The sequence below is a fragment of the Pan troglodytes genome, chromosome 8 (genome assembly GCF_028858775.2).
Source record: "Pan troglodytes isolate AG18354 chromosome 8, NHGRI_mPanTro3-v2.0_pri, whole genome shotgun sequence".
Lineage (NCBI taxonomy): Eukaryota > Metazoa > Chordata > Mammalia > Primates > Hominidae > Pan > Pan troglodytes.
In genome coordinates this window covers 30,077,186-30,093,147 of record NC_072406.2, presented here as the reverse complement: position 1 = coordinate 30,093,147, position 15,962 = coordinate 30,077,186, and the positions used below count along the sequence as shown (strand labels likewise).

The window sequence follows — 15,962 nt, the reverse complement described above, 5'->3', positions numbered from 1 at the left end:
CCTAATCTGTCACCTCAAAATTGCCTAGATATAAATTACATAAGTAACTACGCAAAAATGATAAAGAAACATGAGAAACACAGGAATGAATACAGTTCTACCTCAGTAATACAGGGGATCCTCTACGTGTCTTTATTGATGCCTAAATAGCACTCGATATTAAATGGGTTATATAGCAAAATTATGGTGAAAATGGAGAACACAATGCATTTTTTTTACATCAAAGATCAATTGTGGAAATTACAGCTCTCCGAATCAGTGGGTTACATACGATATTCATTGATTTCTCTGAGAAATTGTTTCAATTGGTTGCTTCTTTTCAGTAGAGGGCTGTCACTTTCAAGTGAAAAAGTGCTAGCTAGCGTCTTTTCCATTAGGGCGGTGTCAAAGATGTTGCTTTCTATTCTACAGGTGCTTGTGGTGGCTTCCTGAGGACGGGAGACGCACCCATGTTTCTCTTCTCCCCGGGCTGGCCTGACAGTTACAGTAATAGAGTGGACTGTACGTGGCTCATCCAGGCTCCCGACTCTACCGTGGAACTCAACGTCCTTTCCCTGGACATTGAATCTCACCGAACGTGTGCCTATGATAGTCTTGTGATACGAGATGGTGAGAACATTATAAAGAATGCTGAGTTTCAACCCTGACACATATTTAGTTTTAGTCCATTATCATCAGACTTGCATACTGCCTCCATCAACGGATGGAGTTACACAGGGTTTGGAATTACACAGATATTATGGTCAAGGAAGGCATCAGTACCAGAAATGGCTACGACTTCTGAAGGACATAGAAAGTATTAAATTACCGGTCACAGAATGTCAGGAATAGCACATTTCTATAAGGAAAAAAGGCTTTTTTAGAGGCTTAAGAAGGAAAGAATAGTCTGAATGTCAACATTGTTCACCTGTCCTATTGAGATTCCTCTGAGATAAATATTGATATTTTATATTTCTGGCTGAAAAAAATACTTATAATTGTAATGTGACTGGACACGGTGGTTCACGCCATAATCCCAGCACTTCGGGAGGTTGAGGCAGAAGGATCACTTGAGTCCAGGAGTTCAAGACCAGCCTGGGCAGCAGAATGAGACCCTGTCTCTAAAATAATAATAAGAAGAATGTAAAATAGTAATGTATTCATTTCTCTTTGTCCCCTGAATGTGGGTAGAATAGGTAGAGTTAAGGGGTGATATTGTTGTATTCTTTCCTTTGTACACAGGCATGGTGTTGCTATGTGACATAAAGTTAGAGACATAAATATTGCTGATGTATGCCTTATGCAAAATTGGGCTTCACAGTTTGCATGGACTGGAATGAAGGAGGACAGCAGAAAGGCCACATCCTCCACATCAGTATTTCTCACTGTGGCCCCCAGATCCACAGCATCATTTGTTAGATGTATACATTCTCAGCAAAAAGAAACGTGATTGCCTTTGGCCCACAGGTTGCTAGTGTGCAAGATCTTGTCTCCCTTATCCCTGATCCCTAGACCCCTGCTGAGTGAGAAAAATTGAATGGTGAAGGTGCTTAATGTCCCTTCTGTAGAGGCAGGACACTAAGTAGCGACTCAAATCAATCATACACACGTGATGAGATGTCAAAGCGTGACTCTCCCCCATTTTCCCAACAGCAATCGGCTGTCAGCACGTTGCACAGAGGAGCATCAAAGCACCAGAATGCTCTCTTCACATCTAAGCCTTCCTGTGCATACTGAAATTTAAAACTTTTCATGTAATGGAAAGGATATGTGTCGTTGCACACATATTCTGGTGTTCAGAACCTACTAGAAGTTTTAAAAAATATCTTTGAAAAAAATCTTAAGTAGGTAACTGCATCTATGAAGTAAATTATGGTTATTCTTTTAAAATCACATTCCATTGAGTTGTTTTTGTTCCATCACTAACTTCTCTTGGAAGCAGAGACTCTGGGGAGCAGTCCTTTTTTCCTGTGTGGCTTTGCGCAGGTCACCAAGTGGCTCCAAACCCGTTCTACCTGTGAGATAGACAAATACATCCCTCACAGGCTTTTTCTGAGGATTAAGGAAAGTAATAAATGAAATCTTTTTAGCAAAAGTACAAGCATTTTGTAGATGATGAATTTGGAATAGTTTAGATTTCAGTTCACTTAGATGGAAATTTCTAAGAGAGGTTTATTCAGTGTCCTTGCTCAGGCACAGGGCGGCTTGAAAGAGCTAAAGAAACTCAGGTGCGTGCCAAAACAACACAAATGTTTTAAATTAGTTATGCGGCCTTTCCGTATGGATTCCTTTTTACGCACTGGCAATGTGAGTAGATGCTCAATAAGGTTCCTTCCTTCCTCATTTGTTTAATTATTTATTCAAGAAATAGTTATTGAGTGCCTAGTCTGTGTGAGTTGGTGAGTATTGTAGTCATTTACACATTGTTAATATATTTTTATGACTAAATTTAATTTTTTTTTTTTTTGAGACGGAGTCTTACTCTTTTGTCCAGGCCGGATTGCAGTGGCGCTATCTTGGCTCACTGCAAACTCTGCCTCCCGGGTTCATGCCATTCTCCTGCCTCAGCCTCCCTAATAGCTGGGACTATAGGCACCCGCCACCGCACTCAGCTAATTTTTTTTTTTTTTTTTGTATTTTTAGTAGAGATGGGGTTTCACTGTGTTAACCAGGATGGTCTTGATCTCCTGACCTCGTGATCTGCCCACCTTGGCCACCCAAAGTGCTGGGATTACAGGCGTGAGCCACCACACCTGGCCTATGACTAAATTTTAAATCCCACTTCAATTATTTGTTCTTTGCCCAGCCAGCCTTTTGCTTCTGAGTAGCAGAAGCATGTAACATTCTGAAGCAAATATCTAAAGCCAACTGGCCACAGACAAAGATACTTATAGGCTATTCCTGCTCATGCAATTGGCCTGTCATCACAGGCCTTTGGCCGTATGGAGGCTGTGAACCTTCCTGGGCTACCCCAGAGAGGGTCATGCAGCATTCTTGGGAGAAATGAGTCACTGTCCCACCTGCTTATTCATTTTATAGAGTTGCCATGGTTCAAAATGAATCAGTTTCTTCCAGACCACGCATCTACCCATTCTGTATACCAAAGATCCCTCCAAACTGAGAGTCCATGAAACTACATTGGTCCTAGCAAAACTTTTAAATAGAAAAGAAATTGTATTAAAAAATCAGTAATCCTTTAATCTAGTTCCAGATCTTAAGTGTACTTTCTTCATGACCTTAGATAAATCATTTAATAGCATGGTTTTGGGGCATCTGAGGTTAATCTGCAAAGGTTAACATCACTGTTAACTTCTATCTCTAAGCCCTTGCATACAGCGAAGTGACTTGTATCTCCTGTAAGATTCAGTTCCTCATATACAAAATGGGGATAAAAATAAATGCCCACCTAATAGTGTCACTGTGAAGATAAAATCAGATAGTACATGTGAAGCACTTAAAGGGGTATATAGTAATTGCTCAATAAATGTCAGTCTTGAATAATCTTGGGGCCTCAGTGTCTATATCTGTAAATTGAAGAGGTTGGACTAGAGAAAGAATTGCCAAGTTGCCTTCTAGTGCTAGCCTTTACTGTTCTTCGACTTCCCCTCCTCTTTAAAGATTAGGCTCAATCTTTCTGCAATCTATATGTTGAAGTTTTGGAAGGCTCCAGAAATACCCCAGTACTCAGTATGAAGACTGAAGGGGTGGATGGGCAAGTAACAAACCATCTGTGATTTTTGGGTCATCTTCCCACTAATGGGTAGGCTAATCAACAAGCACTTATTTTGAGATAAGCATTGTTTCACCAGATGATCTGGAGTGAATTTTAGAAAAGAAATCAAAATCAATAGACTCAACTCACTTTCATCCAGTGATAAAATATACACATGAGATAATAACATATAATAAACTTCAAAATTTTGTAGTACAGGTAATCAGAGAATAAGTCAACAAAAAATAATATTGGGTGAAATGTGTAGCAAAATAGCATAATGAAGTGCACTTACTATAAATGCAAAAGAAGTATAAGAGATACACTTTTGAATTATAAAGAACGCAAAAGTTTCCAGCGATCAGAAACCCTCCAAAGAATGCCATTTTGAGCATTTTGTATTTATAACTCTGCCATTACATTTGTAATCACAAGAATAGAAAATAACTTATTTTCTAAAGTGGTTAATAATGAATGAGTTTCAAGTTGTAGTCAGTGCCACAAAGAATCCATGTGGCTGGTTGTATAAAAGGGCATATTTACTCATGTCTCATATTCTATTTTTGTTTTTTATAAACTCGAAATTTATTAATTCTCTGCCTTAGGACTAAAGAAAAAAAAACAACATATTTTCCCAGCCACGGCATCCAAGTCTGCTATAATCCCCTTTGCTCCATTTTGGTTTCAGCCGGCACAGGGGCTTTGATCAAAGCTTATATCCAAGATAATCAAGATGAAAGGAGACGTGAGGTGCCCCTGCTGTCCTTTGTGTCTCTGTGGGGGTGGGGCACAGTTGCTGGAACTCTTCTCTCACCCTCCACACAAATGTGTGGTTGTTTTTATACCAAAACAAACAAAAGCAATGAACAAACACAGATGAAAAGTTTTGTTTAAAAAAAACCCACTGGCACTGAAGAAAGGGCACATACAATTGCATACCTTTTGATGAATGATATTGTAACATTAGTGTAGGATCTGAGGTCAAAGAGCCAACTTTTTTTTTTTTCTTTTACCTACTTGACCTTCAGCAATCAGAGTAACTGAGGTCAGAGTCTCTAATCGACAGACATATCATCACTGGGTCTCCATCGCTTCCCAATCCCAGGTACTCTGATTTTGAGTTTTAGTGACAGGGAGAACTGGCAGCCAGTTTTTAGAAAGACGGTGGAAACTGTCAAAGACGTCTTTATCAAAAAGGGTAAAGAACCCAGCACTTTGGGAGGCTGAGGAGGGCGGATCACTTGAGATGAGGAGTTCAAGACCAGCCTGGCCAACATGGTAAAACCCCTGCCTCTACTAAAAATACAATAATTAGTCAGAAGTGGTGGTTCACCCCTATAAAACCAGCTACTCAGGAGGCTGAGGCAGGAGAATCACTTGAACCCCGGAGGCAGAGGCTGCATTAAGCCGAGACTGTGCCACTGCACTCCAGCCTGCGCAACAGAGGAAGACTCCATCTCAAAAAAAAAAAGGTGGGGGGGGGGTGGGGGGGGGTAAAGAAAAGGGCAGGAAGCACCATTGCAAGCTGGAGCCAGAATGATATCACCCCTGAGGGGTCCTTCTTTTTGAGAATCCCATTATCTCCTACGAGTCCTGATGTTCTGAGAAAAATGTGTGAGCTGCTTTGGCTAAGCTGCAAATGATTGTAGAGTAGATTCTCAAGACGTACTTTCATGTTGTTCCCTTTCTTTCAACGTAGGAGACAATAACTTGGCCCAGCAGCTAGCAGTTCTCTGTGGCAGAGAGATCCCTGGGCCCATCCGGTCTACTGGAGAGTACATGTTCATCCGCTTCACCTCGGACTCCAGTGTAACCAGGGCAGGCTTCAATGCATCCTTTCACAAGAGTAATGAGTTCAAATATTTTTTAATCCCATGTTATCACATCTCCTCTCTTTTCCTCTCTCTTTCTCTCTTCCTAATATAATTTTTTTGGGCACCAGGACACAAGACAAGTCACAGGACACGGGTCTCTGCCCAGGCTCTGGATGGCTGGCTCCCCTTACATCAGTGCTGAGTCCTCATCCAAAGCACTGGGGCCAAGTCGTACAAAAGTGTGCTGCCTTCAGGTCTCTAGTGGGGCATCTTCGCTCCAAAGGAGGTGTGTCCAGGGAATGCATGAGAGAGAGCTTTAAAGCAATTTTTCAGCCTAGCTGAGGGCTGGAACTAGATAGAGCACAGCTCATATCCATAACTCATCGAAGGAGCAAAACGTCATCATTTATTCTCATAAATTACTTGGTTGAAGTCAGCCATCTGAGGGTTGGCAGGAAGAGTTTGTTGCTCTTGAAATATGAATTTGATGAGTCAAAAGCGGGCACCATATATGGGATACCATCATGCACAGTATGATTGAGACTTTTCAAACTTGACATGTAAAGTCCAGTAACAGCCTTAAATCCAAACTAACTGAAAGGTGATAAAGTAGTCCAAGGAAGAGTGAAAGACTCTCATGTTTTGATCAAAAAACATAATTTTAAAGTAGATTCTCAATCTAACATTAAAAATTAATCTAATATTTCCTCCATGCTTATATATACCTTTTATAAAGTAGGGAGCAACTGAAGATAAGTTGTGTTCCTCACGCTCAAGGGAGGCAGGCTGCATAGTGGCTTAAGAGCATGGGCTTTGGAACTAGACCTAAGACACATTTTCACCTCTACAATTTAACTAGCTGTGTGAGATGTCTGCCCTTACTGATGAGCTTCTAGTCCCTGACAACTGGAGAATTAATGCCTCCTCCTTTTATCCTCTTCCTTTATCTCCTGCCCTCTCACTCTCATGTATATATTACTATGTATCGCAACTTATTATACATACATACATGTATACACATGTATGTATATAGTAAGGGTGGAACCATTGGAATTAATATGTGTGTTTATATATGTATATAATGTATATAAATATGTGTGTGTATCTATGTATATATACATACTTGGCAGCTCCCGGTCTAGAATGTATTTCAAATTTAACCTGTGAGTGGTATAATGGACTTTGGAGACTCAGAAGCGGGGAGGATGGGTGGGGTATGAGGGATAAAAAACTACATATTAGGTGTAATGTATACTAGTGCACTAAAATCTAGACTTCACCAGTATGCAATTCATCCATGTAACGAAAAACCACTTGTATCCCAATTAGATAGATAGATAGATAGATAGATAGATAGATAGAAAAAAAAGATTTCACCTTTGAAAGTTGAACACTTTATTCCCATCCTTTTCCACGCCACCACCCCCCAATTCTACACTCCTCATAATCTTAGCAAATGGAAAGTACATTTTTCTCATTATTTAAGTCAAAATATTTATGTTATTTTTGACTTTTCTGTTTGCCTCACACTTAACCATCAACAAATCACACTGGCTCTACCCTCACAATGTATCTAGATTCCAACCACGCCTCTCCATTTCTGTTGCTACCAGCCTAGCCCATGCACCTATCATCTCTCCTTGGCCTCAGGCGGTCCCCTCCTTATTGGACACTCTGCTCCTGTCCTTCCCTGTCCTCCACCCCTTACAGTCTAAGGACTGCACATAGAGTGATATTTTCAAACTTAAGTGAGATCATGCCATTCTGATGCCCAAAACCCTTCAACATCTTCCTCTTCTTATTCAGAATAAGTCTTTTCAGTTTCCTGCATGACCTAGCCATGCTACCTTTGGAATCTCTCATTCTGCCTCATCCATTCTGACTTCCATGATGTACCTCTAACACATCAAGCCTTTACACTGTTTTCTGAACTGGAATGTTTTCTCCCCCATAACTATCTGGCTTGATCCTTCATTTCATTCATGTCTCTGCTGAGATGTTACTCCAATGACGTGGCTTTTCTAACTTAACTCTAACAATAAAGTACCCTTCTCCCTCCTCTCATCCATTTTTCTTTATAGAATTTATCACCATCTCACATATCATGTATTTGTTTATTGCATGTCTTCCCCATCTATAAAGAAATCTTTATGAAAGCAGGTAATTTGTCTTGTTTACTTACCTCTGTATCCCAGATCTCAATGACCACCACAAACTGAGTAGCCAATAGCATGTGCTCAATACATGCTTGTTATGATAATCATTTCCTGCATTCTGGCTTTATTTTCAAGCATTTTTATTGCCTCCACTTTGAAAACCCCCCATGAAAACTAAGAAAGCATAAAAATCCAGTTGCCAATGCTATTTAAATAACCGACCTTTGTTTCTCTGTGGGAAGGCTGCGGTGGATATTTGCATGCAGACAGAGGGATCATCACGTCCCCCAAGTATCCAGAGACTTACCCATCCAACCTCAACTGTTCTTGGCACGTCCTGGTCCAAAGTGGCCTGACCATTGCTGTCCATTTTGAACAGCCTTTCCAGATTCCAAATGGAGATTCTTCTTGCAACCAGGGGGATTACTTGGTGGTAGGTCTTGCTGCTACCCTTTCTAATTACATTTTCCATAGACTTCATGCAGAAAACAAAATGATAATTTTTCTCTCCTGGGACATAAATGGATAAGAATTGTGTACTCCTTCTTTTGCAATGTAAAGGAGTTGATGCAATTTTAATTTGTCTTTCCAGCTAAGAAATGGTCCTGATATCTATTCTCCACCCTTGGGACCCCCTGGAGGAAATGGTCATTTTTGTGGCAGTCATGCTTCATCAACTCTGTTCACCTCGGATAATCAAATGTTTGTTCAGTTTATTTCTGATCACAGTAATGAAGGGCAAGGATTTAAAATCAAATATGAGGCAAAGAGTTTAGGTAAGTATTTTCACTGAGAATTATATCTGCTTTTCCTGCAATTGCTTGATCTTCTTTGATATAAAATTTTCTTTTCTGAACCAACAGTAATAGAATTAATAAGAATGCCTACTCTCAAGTACTTATTATATTTGATACATTCAATATCTCATCGTGACTACTTTTCAAGTAAAGTATCATTATTTCCATTTTAAAGATAAATAAAATGAGGCTTGGACTTTTCCAAGGCCACATACCTAATTAGTGACCAAAGTGAAATTTTCCATGAGTATAAAATAAACTATTCTTCTTGATCCCTGAAATTCCTTAGACCTTTCCATTATAAGATGTCTAATTGTAAGTTAATTCTAGTTACAGAAACATTATAAGACTTACATTTGCCTTATTTTGTAATAATTTGTATGCTGTTTTCAAAAGAACACATAATTTTTTTATTCTATTATTACTGATTTAATTATATATTACATGATATCCTTAATTGCTTGTACTTAATTACACTTGATTATAATTGCATTTAATTCTACTGTAATGATTTGATTTTGATGACATTTGCTTTTTAGTAATGTTTAATTGAATAAATAAATAGGCATCACTTCAAAAAAGGGGAGTAATGTCAGTAGAAAGTAATATAATAATAAATTTTTCCTTTGTCCCACCAGAAGTTAGATAATATAGATTTCAAAATGATCCTATGACTTGAATCCCAGATTCATATATATATATATGTAAATGAAATCATAGGTTTTATTGCACATTGTATGAGATTTAAAGTCAACATGGTTTCTTTATTTTGGTAAAAGAGATGAATAAGAGTCTTCACCAACTGACACACAAAAATAAGCAAATAGCTTGAGTAAGGTCCAGAACACCAGGGAAGGAGCTTTGGTCACTTCCCAGAGCTCTGGCACAAGGAGGGAGCTTTAATGCAGCTCTGTGGGCACCTGCGCCATTGCTTTCTAAGCTGGGACCTTCTCATCCCTCCATCTCTTGATGCTGAGCTTTGCAGCTGAGTCATGAATGGGCAGTTTTCACCTGGTACCAAAGCATTTCAAGAGTAGCAGTGTCCTGAGTCTAGTGAGTAGACGTCAGCCCATCCTACCCATCCTACATAACTCTACTCTTTTGTTTTTGTTTATAATAGACTCAGTCTTTTTTTTCTTTCTTGAGACAGGGTCTCTCTGTCGCCCAGGCTAGAGTACAGCGGCACGATCTCAGCTTACTGCAACCTCTGCCTCCCAGGCTCAAGTGATTTCCTGACCCAGCCTCCCTAGTAGCTGGGATTATAGGCATGCACCATCATGCCCAGCTAATTTTTGTACTTTTGGTAAACATGGGATTTCACCATGTTGCCCAGGCTGGTCTTGAATTCCTGAGCTCAGGTGAGCCACCTGCCTCGGCTTCCCAAAGTGCTAGGATTACTGGAGTGAGCCACCGTCCTCAGCCAATAGACTCAGTTTGATTTATATTTTTAAAGTCAACATTTAGTGGTAATTCAGATACACTAAGAGATACACTAAGGGTGTGTTTGACATTGCACCTCTTCTATTCCTTTGCGGATTCACTGTTCATGCAAGTATGGTTATGGCCATTACTTTCTCCCTGTCTTTCTTGAAGCTTATTATGACTGCTGTTAACATCAGACTTAAAAGTCTTTTGATTTCACAACCTGTTCTTGGCAACCTGAAACAACAGCATCGCTGTTATTTCTCTCTACTTACCAACTCAACCACGTTCCATAACTATAGCCAGCCTTCTACTTCCCACGTCTATCTGGCTATCTTCCCACCGTATCTATTTCCATGCCACTCCCACTTCTCAGCCTTTAACCTAGGTCCTTTTGTGAACATTTTTTGACATCAAATCACCTAGTTTTATACCATTTTTCTCCAGAGACACTCCTTCGCTATGGTTGATTGAGATTTCTAGGACCCTGTGGTAGATGCCTTTTATTCTCACCTGATTAATAGCCCTGTTAATTAATTAATCAAACATTTACAAGGTGTTTCACATCATGCAAACCACCGAGTTCTGCCAAGGAGTTCACAGTGTGGTAGAGGAGACAGACAAGCAAAGGGACAATTAGAACATGATATAAGGCTGGGCACGGTGGTTCACGCCTGTAATCCCAGCACTTTGAGAAGCCAAGGCAGGAGGATCACTTGAGCTTAGGAGTTTGAGACCAACCTGGGCAACATAGAAAGACCTTAGTTTTCAAAGTAGCTGAACATGGTGGCGCACTTCTGTGGTTTCAGCTGCTCAGTAAGCTGAGTTGGGAGGATCACTTGAGCCCGGGAAGTTGAGGCTGCAGTGAGCCACGATCATACCACTGCACTCCAGCCTGAGTGACAAAGCGAGACCCTGTCTCAAAGGAAAAAAAAAAAAAAAAAAGAACATGGTATATGGTATAATAAGTGCTAGAAAGAGGAATGCACAGAACAGAAACACCTACTTCAGCCCAGGACATCAGAGAGGGTTCCAGGGGAAGTGGATGAAGAGATTTGCCCATCAGTGATAAAAAGATGTGAATGCATAGAAAGTCTCAATGTTACAAGTCATATTCAATAATTTGAAAGAATTCACTACTGCTAGAGAACAGAGTCAAAAAGAGATAAACATAATAGTGATGAAGCAGGCAGGAATCACTCTGCTCAGGGCCCTGGATGCCACCCTCAGTTAGTTAAGATGTTAATCAAAAGGTTATGGGAGGCATTGGAAGTTTTTGCTCCAAAGCCTGAACAGCGTGATCAGATTAAAAACACTAATGTAGCTGCAACACTGAAAACATTGGAGACGGGGAAGGCTGAAGAGAGAGAGACCAGATGAAAGAGTAATTTAGGGAAAAAATTTACTCCCTGAACTAAGGCAATGGCAGTAAGAAGGTAGGAGAGAGGGCATATCAAAGATATTATAAATACAGGATTGAGTGAATTTGGCGGTCAGTTGGATGTGAGGCAGGAGGGAAGGGATGGGAGGAGCCTTAGGAGCAGTTGTTAGGTTTTTGGCTGGGTGGATCCATTCTTCCCACAGACATTTATCAAGAACTTTCCATGGGACAGACACTGTATCAGGCCCCGGGGATATGGCAGTAAACAAACAAAATCCGTGTCCTCATGGAACCTAATTCTAGTGTTAAGATGCAGACAATAAATAAGTAAAATATATAATATGCCATATGGTGAAAGGTATCAAGGAGAAAAATAAGGCAGTAAGAGTGGATGCAGAGTGTCCATAGGAAGAGGGGCTGATGCTGTCATCAGCAGACTCAGGTATGGAGCTCTGGATGACGAGCAAATGAGAATGTTCATTTGAGACAAGTTCAGTTTGAAATCTCTGAATTACCTCCATTGGAGATGCCCAGTAAGTGGTTGGAACAGGAATCTCGAGGTCAGAACAGGGATCTAGACTGAATCTGTAAATACGGAATAATCAACAGACTGCTTATCATTTAAGTCATGAGGATGTATGACAGCAATTGGGGAATTATTCAGAGTGAGATGAAAGGCCTACAGGAGGATTCCTGAGGGCCTCCAGCAATGTCAGGGAAGCCCTGGAGAGATGCGCCCAAGGGCCAGAGGAAGAATGACATGAAGAGTAAAAGGAGGAGAAGAGCTTGGTGTCAGAAGCCAAGGGACAAAAATGTAAAGAAGAACAGTGTGATCAACTGTGTTAAATGCTGTGGATATAAAATAAGAATTTAAAAAGTTCTTTGGGCATATAACTGTGAGGTGACTTGGGAGAACATGAGTGCTTTCATAGGGTTGAAGAAGGAAGGGCGAAAAGAGAGAAAGAGAGAGACAGACAGACAGATAGGGAGAGAGAGATTAAATAGGGCAAGATCCTGGAGGAGACAATAGGATGGGAACTTGATCCAGAGATACAGGAAGTTAATGTACAGAGGGAAAAATAGAGTGTAGAGATGCAGATTAATTTATTGAGGATAGTAATAAATTAGGGGTAACAAATGGAAGAGATTCTCATCTGATTTCTTCTACTTTCTTTGTAAAGTGGAGCCTAATGTAATGTGCTTAGAATCAAGAGGAAATGGGGAAAGTCAAGGGTTTAGGGAGTAAAGTTCCAAACAGCCATTGTAGTTTATATGAAAAGTAATGGGTGAATTGCTTGGCGGTGTTGAGATGGGAGAACATATATTTGCAGGGGCATCAATTTCCATGAATGAATGGCTTGAATTGAACACAACCACGGAGTTGGTATTTTGCAAGGGAAGTTTGAAGGAAAGACACGAAGCAAGGGAGTTGGAGCTCATCAAAGGGATTTGCAATTTAGAGTTTCAGAGATGGGGGAGTTGGAAGTATGACAGAATTCAGGATGTGACTATAAGTGGATGAGTGACAGTGGACACAAATGTTCTAGAGTTGAGCAGATCAAGTATGTGTATGGCTAAGTGATTGGACAGGTTAATTTCATTGGCATTGTAAGTACTTTTACTCCTCTCTGGTTTGTTTGTTGAAAACGCCAACGAATATTTATTGATAATAGAAAAATATTTTTTGATAATGCTTTGGTTTTTTAGAAAAGAAATATTAAAAAGCTCCTTTATCCTCTGGCATAACATTACTAATAAATTATTTCATTCCATTGATCTTGGTTCTCAAATGCATCTAAATCCTGAAGAAATGTAATGAATGAATGCTCCCCGAGTTGTGCAAAGATATATCTGCTTAGTCTTTTAAATATACCAAGATCATAGCTCTGCATCATTCTGCTGTACTGAATGCTCAGTGGGAAGCTGTAACTGCTAGCATACTTACATGCTTATCGAAGTGGTGGATATTTATTCATGCTTCTGTGATGTTCTGCCCCGTGCACCATGTGCCATAATCATTTGGTTGGCTTTAAGAAAGAATGAAATTTCCAATGAGAATAGATAGATGGTCTGGCAAAATAAAAAGTGTCACACCTGGTAGCTCCCTCGATAGCAAATTGAGAATTTGTTTGCTGGAAAAGAAAATGAGGATCATAACAGATGAAAGGAAATGGAGACAAAATACAGAGAAGTCGACTTTAAAAGATGATTTGTGGCCATTGACTGCATCCCCTTCACCAGATCATAGACTGATTTAAGTGTGTTTGCTCACAGCCTGTGGGGGCAACGTCTACATCCATGATGCTGATTCTGCTGGGTATGTGACCTCCCCCAACCACCCTCATAATTATCCCCCGCACGCTGATTGCATTTGGATCTTAGCGGCTCCACCGGAAACACGCATACAGCTGCAATTTGAAGATCGATTCGGTATTGAAGTAACACCCAAGTATGTCACTTCCATTTTCATTTTTTTCCTACCCAAAGTTAGTATTTTTTAACCGTCATGTCTCAAAACAGTCCATTTCTTTCAGTAGCACATACTGCAAGGAAATCTAGGGGAAAAGGGAAATGCTTAATGGCTCAGGCCTGAAAACACAGTCGGCCAGCCACTCTCCCATCAGCTGAGCCGGTTATGTACGTGGATACTGTCCCTTGTGACCCTAGACACTTCCTGCAAGGGACACTGAGGGTGGCTACTTGAGATTGATGTTATCCATTCTTCCTCCCACAGGAAATATATCATGTTTCTGATAGATGAATATTTATTTGACCAGCCTCATATTCGGTGTCACAAATGATAAAATGTCTGTTTAACAAATGGGAATTTGTGTGGTGTGTCACCAGGGGTCAGCACTGTCAGAACAGTACTAAAGCATGCACAGTATAATTTCTCAGTCTTTATTTAATAAGAGTTCTGAAAGGATTACAAAACAGTAAGTCTTACTATGTTGAAGAGAAAGAAAAACTATATTGATTGTAGAAAACATTTTTCTCTTTCCTTGAACAAAAGTGTGTATACGTTTGCATGAATGCAGCTGTGGTGCAAAACTTGGATATAAGATCTTTTGTTGCTATTTCTGGCACTGGGTCTAATACTACTTTTCCACTCATGGAGCATTAATTGGCTAATGTGACTTCCTGAAGAAACGTTAGATACATGCTTATCTACTTTTATGGACACAGAAAATTCCAGTTGGGACGCTCCATTAGTCCCAATTACAGAGCTGTTAGAGAATTTATCTTTGTCCTGTGAAATGTATCAAGTCATTGAGTGGAACAAAATATTTGTTGTTTTTTGAAATTCATAGGGACTAATTTGAAAGCAACATTTACGTTTGTAAAACCAATACAGAATATGGAAGGGAAGTAAATATTCTTGAATGTAGAACATGTAAAACCTGTCTTTTGAGCTACTAATAAAAGAATGTATTATTAGGAAAAATATCATACAGCATTTTAAAGTGACATGGCTTATGCTGATTCTATCATAGTTTTTTATGCTAAGAAATGATGATTTAATAATATCTTCAAAGAAAGTAAGTAAGGTTGTCATTATCAAAATAAGCATCTGACCATGTAAATTTAACAGAATTTTGTTCCCACTTCAGCTGTACTTCCAACTACCTTGAGTTGCGGGATGGAGTGGATTCGGATGCACCAATACTTTCCAAATTTTGTGGGACATCTTTGCCCAGCAGTCAGTGGTCCTCAGGAGAGGTTATGTATTTGAGATTTCGATCTGACAACAGCCCCACACATGTGGGATTCAAGGCCAAGTATTCTATAGGTAATAATTTTTTTAAAACTTTTATTTTAGGTTCAGGGGTACATGTGCAGATTTGTTATATAGGTAAATTCATGCTTGGGGGTTTGTTGTAGAGATTATTTCATCAGCCAGGTACTAAGCCTAGTACCTAATAGTTATTTTTTCTGCTCTTCTCCCTTCTCCCACCCTCCACCCTATCAAATGAAAAAAAATTCCGTGCTCATGGATAGGAAGAATCAATATTATTAAAATGGCCATACTGCTCCCCAAAATTTACAGATTCAATGGGATTCCTATCAAACTATTATGACATTCTTTGCAGAACTAGAAAAAACTCTTTTAGAACTCATATGGACCCCAAAAAGAACCCAAATAGCCAAGGCAATCCTAAACAAAAAGAACAAAGCTAGAGGCATCACAATACCTGACTTGAAACTATACTACAGGGCTACAGTAACCAAAACAGCATGGTACTGGTACAAAAATAGACACATAGACCAATAGAATGGAGTAGAGAGCTCAGAAATAAGGTCTCACACCTACAGGCATCTGATCTTCAACAAAGCTGACAAAAGCAAGCAATAGGGAAAAGATTCCCTATCCAATAAATGATGCTGGGAGAACCGGCCAGCAGTATACAGAAGATCGAAACTGTACCCCTTCCTTATATCATATACAAAAATTAATTCAAGATGGAGTAAAGACTTAACTGTAAAACACGAAACTATGAAAACCCGGGAAACATTTTTATATTAAATAAGAGTTATTATAGAATGAATATGTTAAAACTTTTTTAAAAACCATGACTTTTTAAAAATAAGTCTGTTTGCCTAATTTTAAAAATATTTTAATGCTAGAAATAAGTAAGGAGTGTAAATGTTTGAAACTACAGTCATTAATCAACCTTAATTTCTCTTTTAATTTTCATTTTA

General features: G+C 39.5%; 1 protein-coding gene across 2 annotated transcripts in view; it reads left to right on the top strand.

Moving 5' to 3' along the window:
• Window positions 1-15,962, top strand: part of CUBN (cubilin) — a 305,950-nt gene that overhangs the window by 196,847 nt on the left and 93,141 nt on the right. For both annotated transcript variants that reach the window (XM_063781434.1, XM_024346234.3), the window contains 6 exons: window positions 412-609; window positions 5,391-5,537; window positions 7,904-8,094; window positions 8,254-8,437; window positions 13,536-13,710; window positions 14,873-15,051. In XM_063781434.1, the coding sequence (XP_063637504.1) occupies window positions 412-609; window positions 5,391-5,537; window positions 7,904-8,094; window positions 8,254-8,437; window positions 13,536-13,710; window positions 14,873-15,051 (1,074 nt within the window). The remainder of the gene's footprint in view (window positions 1-411; window positions 610-5,390; window positions 5,538-7,903; window positions 8,095-8,253; window positions 8,438-13,535; window positions 13,711-14,872; window positions 15,052-15,962) is intronic.